This window comes from Nerophis lumbriciformis, linkage group LG34, assembly GCF_033978685.3.
Source record: "Nerophis lumbriciformis linkage group LG34, RoL_Nlum_v2.1, whole genome shotgun sequence".
NCBI lineage: Eukaryota > Metazoa > Chordata > Actinopteri > Syngnathiformes > Syngnathidae > Nerophis > Nerophis lumbriciformis.
In genome coordinates, this window is record NC_084581.2 from 4,478,925 (window position 1) to 4,489,999 (window position 11,075).

At 40.9% G+C, this 11,075-nt stretch overlaps 1 protein-coding gene across 1 annotated transcript; it reads right to left on the bottom strand.

Annotated features, from left to right (window-relative positions):
* Positions 1 to 8,797: 8,797 nt before the first annotated feature.
* On the bottom strand, positions 8,798 to 10,207 carry LOC133576136 (N-acetyllactosaminide beta-1,3-N-acetylglucosaminyltransferase 2-like). Its single transcript, XM_061929149.1, has one exon. It carries the CDS (start codon positions 10,205 to 10,207, stop codon positions 8,798 to 8,800), a length of 1,410 nt encoding a protein of 469 aa, XP_061785133.1.
* Positions 10,208 to 11,075: the final 868 nt, after the last annotated feature.

The following is an 11,075-nucleotide window of genomic DNA, read 5'->3' on the forward strand; positions in this document are numbered from 1 at the left end:
AGCGTGATCAATAAAATTACCAGTATCCTCCTGCCCCTCCCAGAGAGTGTCCAATGAAAATGTATGGTCTCCCAGTCATCGTCACTGTTTAACATATAACACACAAAGCAGGGAACAGCGACTTTTAGGGAGTGGCAAACATCAATGTCACTAATTGAAATATCTGAAGAAATTACTGATGCAATAGATCATAAACAATCTGCAGCTGCAGTATTTATGGAACTATTGACACTTTTGATACAATCAATCACAATATCCTAATACACAAATTACAACTATACAGCGTTTAAGAGAGTGGTTTTGAACTCATTGAAAATCCAATAGGAAGCAATTCCTGGGGATAGTAGATTACACATCAAACTGCTTGGATATACCTTGTGGTGTACCCCAGGGGTCAGTTCTGGACCAAAACTATTCAATTGGTATATAAACGACATCAACAAAAACCTTGAGTTAATATTTGCAGATGACACTATTGATTTCTGCTCAGGGAAAACACACATGAAGTATGGTAATAAAATCAGTGCAGGTAGAAATGAACAAACTAAAGAAGTGGTGGTTTGATAAAAACAGATTATCCTTGAATTTAGGTCAAACTAAAATGTTATTTGTGGAGGAAAATTGTCAATTACAAACAGAGGGTGTAGACATTGACAGAGTGCAAGAAAACACAATTTTAGGAGTTATAAGAGATAATAATAAGCTGGAAATCGCTCGTCAAGTACAATCATACAACATAATGTGGCAAGACATTTCAATATTAATAAAGGCAAAACAACTTCAGAGTCAAAAGTGACTTTATACACTGTACTGTCCTGTGTGTAGAAATATGGGGGAACAATTATAAAAGTACATTTAACTCGTTAACAGTACTGAAGAAAAGATCAGTCAGAATATAGCTGGATATAGAGAACACACAAATCATTTGTTCATTAACTCTGACATATTGAAACGAACTGATCTCATACATTTTCGAACTGCAAACATCATGGACAAAGCAAATAATAACAGTCTGCCTAGAAATGGTTACCAGTTCTTCTCAACAAAAGAGAAATATATGGAACTTAAATCATTTATGTACATGTACAACTTTGAAAGCATTGAGTTTATCTGTATGTGGGATTAGACTTTGGAATAGATTTGGTAAATAACTCAATGTACTAATATGACCCAGTTTAAAAAACAGTACAAGCATATGGTGTTCACAAAGTATACAAAATAACCTTTGGAGTAAAGTGTCTGATTTAACTATCATGTAATCAGTATGAGACTGGGGTAGAACAAGACTAGGCTCTGATTTATACTACTGTACTCCTTTTGAATGATTTGTTATTTCTTATCTCCTGCTACTATTCAGTCTCTCTCTCTACACAACTGCTTGAGGCAGACGGCCACCCCACAGAGCCTGGGTTCTAAGGTTTCTTCCCACTGAGAGTTTTTCCTTGCCTCCGTTGCCAAGTGCTTGCTCGTGTGGGGTTCAGTTGCTTTTCTTTCTTTCTTATTTCTTTCTTTCTCTTTTTATTTATCGATTTTTTTCCCTGCAGATTATGGAACATAGGTGGGACCAGACCAACTCTGCTTCTTCCCACTCCCTTTGGACCATTGACCACTTGCACAAATGGTGTGCTTTTGAATGTTCCAAAACAAACTACATTGAAAAAAATTGAGGGGGGGGAAGCCAAGAGGGTCCTAACTTTCTTATGTTCCGCCCTCTTACGGCTTTCACTTTTGACAAAACTACTCATTTATACAGTATAACACACAAGCGCCAGCATTAGCTTTGTGTGTTGTTAGCTAATGATAGCTATTGTTAGCTATCACTGAATGTACATTCGATTCATAACAACAACAAGACTGTAAAACTTAGTTATTTCTTTTGGACTATATGTGAATGTACTCCCTGAATGCCTGACAAATTCCTCACACAATTTTCATTCTAAAATTATGAAAATTATGGACCCTTTAAAACATGTACTGTGCGTTCTGGTAAACCATTAGTGGTTTTATAAGATAGCCGTTGGTGTTCGTGTTAACTTAAGAGTATAAATTCAGTGTCTAGCTTTATGAACACTTTAGGTTTATATGCATTTCTAGTGTTTTTAGGATAAGACAATAATATTATGATGGTAACAAGAGAGCAGAGTTGATAAATGACATTTTAAAAAAGTGAGCCAGCATGTTAGCTCACAAGTAATGCTAGCCTAGCATTACCATCACTGCAAAGCGTGACAGTTACGCAACTTAACCCTTTCTCACGCCACACTTGACATTTCTCACGCATATATTTCTCCACCCACTACTCTATATTTATTTTTTGAACACCAGAATAACCACAGATAAAAACTGGTTCACCCTAAGGACAAAATCCCAAGAAGCAAACTCAGCAATGCTTTTTTATGCAGGTCAGTAAAGTGAAGAGTTCAAATTTTTTTACACCAGTGCGTCTCTATTTCCTGTCACGTCTCCCTAGGAAGGAAAAAACATTGTGCATGTCCTCCACTCTCCACCGCAACTATAAATAGTATCATTTATCTATACAATTGTTATAAGTGCACCTCTGCATCACATTGTAACCTTCCCACTGTCATTGTTTTGCTCTTTTCAGTGCCTTTTTCCATTCCATAGGCTTTTACCACATCATCTGTAGTCTTGCAGTCAGGTCAGTATTTCTCCTCTAACGCCAGCAAGTAAATCAATGTCATTGGCAAAGCGTAGATTGCATATTTTTCTTCCGCCAAATCACGGTTCCTTCAAAGCCTTCTAAAGCATCCATCATAATTTGTTCCAAGAAAAGATTAAGTTGCCAACTGTGGTCCTGAATTGTTCACCTCGTGTTGTTTGTGAAGACGGCACTTACAGGATTGTTGTACAGTGACTCGTGACCTTATGTTGTGTCGTCCACAGCTTTTCGAAGCATGATACTGATAAAGCCTGTTCCCTGAGGTCCATCCCTAGTCCATTAACAAGTAAAACCCCCCCCTCCAGGAGGGCCTGCCTCACTATTTGAGAAGAACTGTCTTACACTAGCAAGTGCCACAACATAGGAGGGCAATTTTTTCAGGTACAGAGTCAACAGTAGAGATGTGACGTTCGCGAACAAGTCCAATCTTATGAACGGCCCTTTGAAGTGAACGGCGAAAAACGATATGTAGTTGCCAGTGACGTGCAGTCACTAGAGGCAGGTGAGGCGGGGCCTCACCTGCCATCATGGAAAGAAAAAAAAAGTAAAAATATATTTTTTTTAATTAAATTGTTATATTTATCCAGTGATTATACTATAAAGTTATTTTCCATTTAACTTAACCCGTTTTAGATTATTTTTATTTAAAATCGCTGAATTTTCACATTTGCCGTTCAAATACTGAGAAGAGATGGTGCGGTGATCAGCAGCCAGTCGAGGCACGTCACTCAGTGCCTCAACATGGATTGCGGACTCGGCTAACTGCTGGCCTGCTGTGCAGTGAGACCGTATTGCTATATGAATTATATTATACATTTCCATAGTTTAGTTAGCTGAGGTATATAATGTACAGTGTATTTTGTCAACAACTGTATGTGTGTAAAGTATTTCTTGTGCTGAGCGATCATAAAAGGGCTGCAAAAGACACACTGGCTGAGGCTCGCCTCCTGCACCCCCGCCGTAGAATGCACGGCAACCCCTGACGGGAGTGTTATATCAACTAAAGCCCACACTTAAACTTTCCACGTGCAAGATTGAATCTATTTAAAAAAGTTATTTCATAAGAAGCCAAAAAGTGCAAAAACAATAATGCTCATGTTGGAGGAGTTGTGAATGACTGCAGGGCCACAACATTAGGTACACCTGCAGACTGCAGGTGTACCTAATTCACAACTCCTCCAACACGAACATTATTGTTTTTGCACTTTTTGGCTTCTTATTAAATAACTTTTGTAACCTATTTTTATGGGCTTTCCTCTTTGTGATGTTAAGTTCCTGTTATGCGCTGTTATACAGTATATGCCTTGAGCTCTTATTTTGAAGGCACTAAGAGCGGAAGTGAGGACACGTTGGAGTGGAGCGGAAGTTTTTGAAAGAAGGTAAATAAAGTGGTCCTCGTGTAAACTGGAGCCTCCGTGTTTGTTATTTTGTAGTTTCATACAGTATAGGCGACATTTATAAACCCTCGGTTACACTTTTTTAAATAAATTCAATCTTGCACGTGGAAAGTTTAAGTGAGGGCTTTAGTTATAAATAAATGATAAATGGTTTATACTTGTATAGCGCTTTTCTACCTTCAAGGTACTCAAAGCGCTTTGACAGTATTTCCACATTTACCCATTCACACACACATTCACACACTGATGGCGGGAGCTGCCATACAAGGCACTAACCAGCAGCCATCAGGAGCAAGGTATGAATTAAGAAAATATCGTAATATCGATATAATTTATTTCACGTTAAAATGACCAAACATCGCTTATTTGTTGTGTTCCTTGTTCTCCGCCATAATGTTATGTAATTCTGTGCTACTTACTACTGTTAATACCCATCTTGATTAACTGGGTTAATAAAAGTGCCACTGACTGGTTACGGTACAGTTGTCATTCAGTTCAATTTCAGTGAATTTCCCTCAAAAATTAATATCTTTATATGTATACTTTCACCGGAAAATATATCGAGATATACATCGAATATCGAGTTTAATCCATATCCATGTCCATATCGCCCAGCCCTAATTTGTAGGCTATATGTTTCCTGTATTGTTAAAACGCTTAGCAATGTACAGTACTGTATTGTGCCACACATTTTCTTAGGTGAGAAACATTTAAAAACAATGATGCCACTTTCAAACCTTATGGAATGTTTACAGTGAAAACAAAACCCAGATGAAAATATAATTATTAATACGAAGATCCTGAGTAGTCTTGGGTTCAATCCCGGGCTCGGGATCTTTCTGTGTGGAGTTTGCATGTTCTCCCCGTGACTGCGTGGGTTCCCTCCGGGTACTCCGGCTTCCTCCCACCTCCAAAGACATGCACCTGGGGATAGGTTGATTGGCAACACTAAATTGGCCCTAGTGTGTGAATGTGAGTGTGAATGTTGTCTGTCTATCTGTGTTGGCCCTGCGATGAGGTGGCGACTTGTCCAGGGTGTACCCCGCCTTCCGCCCGATTGTAGCTGAGATAGGCTCCAGCACCCCCCGTGACCCCAAAAGGGAATAAGCGGTAGAAAATGGATGGATGGATGGATTTAGAATATTTCCCACAAATAGGACATACATTGGTGAAAAATTGAACTGTTCAGATCTAAATCTTATTTTAGAACTCCTAACAGTGATTTTTCCCTTAATAAGACCGAAAAACTTCTGAAAAATTCTAAAACAGAAACATAACAACGAGCCAGTCTTTCGAAGTCCTCAAGGAACGGCTCTTCAAGGTCTGTCTCCCTTCAAAGAGCCATAAATCCCATCTCAAGCCAGCAGTTTATTTGTATTCTAAAAAGAAGGCAGTGACGTGCAGTCAGGGGAGGCAGGTGAGGCGGGGCCTCACGCCATTATGGAAAGAAAAAAAATGTAAAAAGAAAAACAATTAATTAAATTGTTATATGTATCCAGAATAAGCGGTAGAAAATGGATGGATGGATGGATGTATCCAGTGATTATACTATAAAGTTATTTTCCATTTAACTTCACCAGTTTTAGATTATTTTTATTCAAAATCACAGAATTTTCACATTTGCCGTTCAAATACTGAGAAGAGACTTGCGGTGAGTCACCAGCCAGTTGAGCCTCACCATGGATTGCGCAACGACTCGGCTAACTGCTGGCCTGCTGTGCAGTGAGACCGTATTGCTATATGAATTATATTATACATTTCCATAGTTTAGTTAGCTGAGGTATATAATGTACAGTGTATTTTGTCAACAACTGTATGTGTGTAACGTATTTCTTGTGCTGAGCAATCATAAAACGGCTGCGAAGACGCACTAGGTGAGGCTCGCAGTAATCCCGCCTCCTGGTGGTAGAGGGCGGTAGTGATCCCAGAGATCATTCTTGCGACTACTCGGCTGCAGAATAAGTGACAACAAGTAGCAACAGTTAGCGATCGTTTATTTTTTCTTTCGCCTGGACTTTTAACATGGAGGATTACATATCTAAAATAAAACAGTTTTTGTTATGCCCGTTTGATTGTGGACTATTACTGACACCTTGTGGCGATGGGAAAATGCTGCGCGTCATCAGTTTGGGCACTTCCGGTTTACGATGTTAGTTCAGTTCATGAGACAATAAGAAGTAGACAAGTTGTGTTACCTCTTACAAGCCTTGGAAAAGATAAGTCTGTAAGTAAACTGTTTCACTTGTTTATGTGGCTCAATATGAAGGTGGAAAGTGGCTAAATTTGATAGTAAGTTGTGTATATAAAAACGAATTTTATGCGCTAATTTAATGGATGTTTGAGGACTTAAAATGGCTGCCGGTCGTGTATTTCCACCATAGAAATAGTTTCAACACTCAGCAGTGTTTGTTTGATGGTGGCGCTGTGTATTTGTGTGGAGCTGATGTTTACAAATTGTGTATTACATTTCAGTGTGGCTGGGGAGAGGGAAGTCTGGGCTTCCCTGCTTAGGCTTCTGCCCCCGCGACCCGACCTCAGATAAGCGGAAGAAGATGGATGGCATTTCAGTGTGTTGATTGAATCATACAGCTTATACATTGTCATTGTGTGTATTTCAGTTTTACAAAAAAAAATAAAAGTCCTGTGCAAGACAAAGCAAGATCAACAACAATAAAGAGCCTAAATGGATTCATCTGCTTTGGAACTTTATTAGAACGTCCTGGATTGGTTGTTAGCTGTCTGCCAAGCTGTATAACCTCAACAAATATAGTGAGGGCAGAACAGTTTTCTAAACTGGACTTTCAATCGAAGCAGGAGGTAATAATTAAAGGAAGATCTCCATCGAGACAGAGAGACTTTTAAAACTGAAGAGTGATAAGGAAGACTTCTATAAACAAGATATCGATGCTTTTGTTCAGAAGGAGCGGTGCATGGACTTCATTTATAAGTAAAGGTAAGACCATAATAACGTTTTTTTTTTATTCAATGTGCTTTTTTGTGTGCTACAGTTTGTATGTGTAAATTTAAAGTTAAGTTAAAGTACCAATGATTGTCACACACACTAAGTGTGGTGAAATGTGTACTCTGCATTTGACCCATCCCCTTGATCACCCCCTGGGAGGTGAGGGGAGTAGTGGGCAGCAGCGGCGCCGCGCCCAGGAATAATTTTTGGTGATTTTACCCCCAATTCCAACCCTTGATGCTGAGTGCCAAGCAGGGAAGAATGCTGGTATGAGCTTTTAAACATAACCCGTTAACTGCTACCAATCAAATGGTGAATAAGATACTCTTTAGGGTTCATATGTTTGTAAATCTGACTGTGATGAAGTCAGTGCCTCACCAGCCATGAACCTCACCGCATGTCACTGAAAGAAGGAACATTCTTTTGAGGACAACAATGTACAAATTCTGGATAAAGAGGACTGCTGGTTTGAAAGAGTCCATGTCAGGCTATGTCAAATAAAATAGGCCCTAGCTTAACAGAGGAGGTCCTGTCATCTCTCCCCCAAGGATTGGACGAGAGGACAAATAGTCATAATAGTATGTACATAGAATAGATTATAACTAGAATTGGTCATCCTGTCGTGCAAATAAAAAGAAAACAATGACATCAAACCAAACCAAAAAAATCCCAGTTCAGAACAGTTGGAACACGTGTGCAAGTTAAGTGTTCCTCGTGCAGGGATGGAGAGGAGGTGAAGAGGTGGGGGAGCACCATCAGAGTTCAGCAGTCCAACAGCAGTCAGTAAGAAGCTGTTCCTCAGCCTGTTAGTCTTACTCCGAATGTTCCGCAGCCTCCTACCTGAGGAGAGGGTTTAAAGAGCGGGTATGCAGGGTGGGTGGGATCCTTGGTGGTGCAGAGACCAAACAAGAATGACAAACACATTTCGGGAGAACATCCGCATCGTAACACAACATAAACACAACAGAACAAATACCCAGAATCCCATGCAGCCCTAACTCTTCCGGACTGCAATATACACCCCCACTACCACCAAACCCCCCCCCCCCCCTCTCCGTGCGTCGGTTGAGGTGGGCGGGGTTGGGGGGAAGAGTTAGGGCTGCATGGGATTCTGGGTATTTGTTTTGTTGTGTTTATGTTGTGTTACGGTGCGGATGTTCTCCCAAAATGTGTTTGTCATTCTTGTTTGGTGTGGATTGACAGTGTGGCGTATATTTCTAACAATGTTAAAGCTATTTATACAAGCACCGTCAGTGTAGCCTGTATCGCTGTTGGCCATGTATGCTTTGCATTCACGTGTGTGCGTGCTGAAGCCGCACATATTATGTGACTGGGCCAGCATTCGCTGGACTGGGTGAAAAGCGGATGTGACGATTTTTGGGAGGGGTACTGAAATTTGAGAGTCTCCCGGGAGAGTTGGCAAGTATGAGAATTAGGGAGGGTTTGCAAGTATGAGAATTAGCGGTGAATGTGGTGAATATAATCGGCGGGCCAGCTGTAGTGTTAATTTGATATTGCCTCAAGGGCCAAGTGAAATTACACGGCGGGCCAAATTTGGCCCACGGGCCAGAGTTTAACACGCATGATCTAAACAAATGAGACTTGCTTGCCTTGTTGCGTTAAGACGTCCGGTAGTGGTACATCTTCTTTCCACCGCGCGGGAGATGTCCCCTAAACTGCGCTTGCCTGTTTTTATGTACTGTAGACTCTTACTTTTTGCTTACTGAACCACAAAAAAAGAGACAAAACCGAACTGAATCATATTCTGTTGGGTTGATTCAACTTCATTTTGGTTGTTTCGGTTATGGTTGTCTCATTGTCAGAAACCCTGAGTGACACGTTCCAACACTGGTTCTTTGTCTTGGACATGTCGTCCCACAGTGCGATCAGCTGCGTTGGGCTGCGTTTGTGGACAAGTAAGATCTTATGGTACGCACATGGGTCCATCGCTTCCTTCTGAGAAAAGTCAAAGGTGAGGAAGGCAGGGTGGTGGATGGGTGCTGCGTTGAGCCGAGACATACACATCCCAACGAAAACATCATCAATTGGGAAGAGGTGAACCCTTCTGGACATGTCATGCAGACGTTTGACCAGCCGGCCTGAGTAAACCACTCCTCCGCCGCCTGCGTACGTGGGGTAAAGCCCCTTAAATAGGCAGTCTGGGACAAAGTACTTGGAATGGTTAAGTCGAATGGGGGAAGCTGCACCGATGACATGTCCCACCATGAACTCATTCATGGTCTGTTCTGCATGGGGCATCCCTAACTGCTCGTGAAGATAGGCGATCATGCTTGGTGTGTTGACAAAGACGTCGTCATCCCCCTTAAAAACAAAGCGAATCTGGCTGCAGCTGCGTAAGTACCAGCTCCAGAAGAGAACGTCCTTCAGGGTGAGGTTGAAAAAGGTGTCGCTAAAGTCCCACTGCACGATGTCTCCATAATGTTGACCTTCTATCTGCAACAACTTGGATACATCCACTCCCAAGTCTTCTGGATTCTCTTTGCCCATCAGGAAAACCCGGCGGACGTACCCTCCCACTTCCTGTCTTCCATTGCCGTTCTTCTTCTTTGTGGCCACCCAGCCCACTTGGCCCCAGGTTCGTCGGATGGCGTGACGTTGTTTAAAATTCAGCTCAGTCGTCTTAATAGCAAGGAGAAGCAACGGAGGTTCCTGCTCATCTGCCGCCCCAGCTCCGCAGGTGGAATTTGCAGGCTGGCGGATGACGGGGTAGGTTCTCCGTTTCATGTTGCTTACAAAGTCTTGCAACTGCTGTGGTAACTGCTCCAATTTCTTCCTCATACTCTCCAAGTCAGTCACCTCAGAGAAGCTCAGCCTCAAAAGGTAATCGTAGAAGTCATTGTTCTTAATACCTGTCTTTGTGTTTTGGGGATTCAGGATGGGGTTGAAATGGCGGTCGATAGCCACCTGCAGTTGGTTCCAAAAAGCATCTTCGTGGAGCTTCCAGAAAGTTTTAGGCAGAGAGGTGTAGCTTTTATTTGTAAAACTCCCACTAGCCACAAAATGGTCAGATTGTATAGAATGAATGGTCATCTTGTTCATGTCGATACACACCATGATGCTCGCATAAAGGAACAGCAGGATCAGGCAGATACATGGACTGCACACACAGAATAACACTTGATGCCAGCGACTGTAGCAGCGTGCCATTCAACTGCAAAAACACACACAACAGACCATACTGTAGATGACATTTTGATTAACAGAACATATGTTACATTTCCAATGGTGACTTGTAATAATGTACCAGTGTTTCTCACATGCACTTTAATCAATTTGTGTCCGTGGTGCTGTCAAATTGACGTTATCATACTATATAAAATGTTTTTAAAAAGCCAATGAAACAATAGAGGACAAAAGTTTGCATTTATGACGCTAGATTAATGCTAACATACAATGGACGACCCCATTTACAGGGTAACAAAAATTAGCATTGTGATTGATTTAAACTTGTACAAACATTTGATGAATAAGGTTTTCACGGAACAAAATTGACATAAAACAGCAAATGCATTTCTAACAACAGTCAGACGTACAGTATGTTCACCAACCAAAAACCATATTGACTGCTAACTTACTTTTACTTATTACTTGGCCAGTCTGCTGTACTGTTTGCTGACTAACTCCGTAAGCAAGTTGATCAAAGCTCAAACTCAATTTTTTTTAAATGACACAGTCAATGACCTTCCTGTATCGCAAAATCTAAAAAAAGAAATCCCAACATTTTGAATTTACTTTTGGCAGGCCACCACAAGTATATGTGTATATTGGAAACACTGGTGTACGCACAAATGACTGCATCATTGTGAGGTGGCAATCACTCCAATCATAGATAATAGAGAGATAATTCTCCGTCCGTGTGCGTGTCAACTTATTTGGATTGTCAAAAATATAAATATTAGACATAATGCCTATTCAGCGGATTTATCACTCATTTTATACATGCTAATTGACATAAGGGGCTGATTAAAACAAATTATTTAGATTTGTTTTGGTGTCTGTTGGTATGTATTTTCAT

Coding starts and splice junctions, on each gene's coding strand:
- LOC133576136 (XM_061929149.1), bottom strand. CDS start 10,207: ATGGCACGCTGCTACAGTCGCTGGCATCAAGTGTTATTCTGTGTGTGC.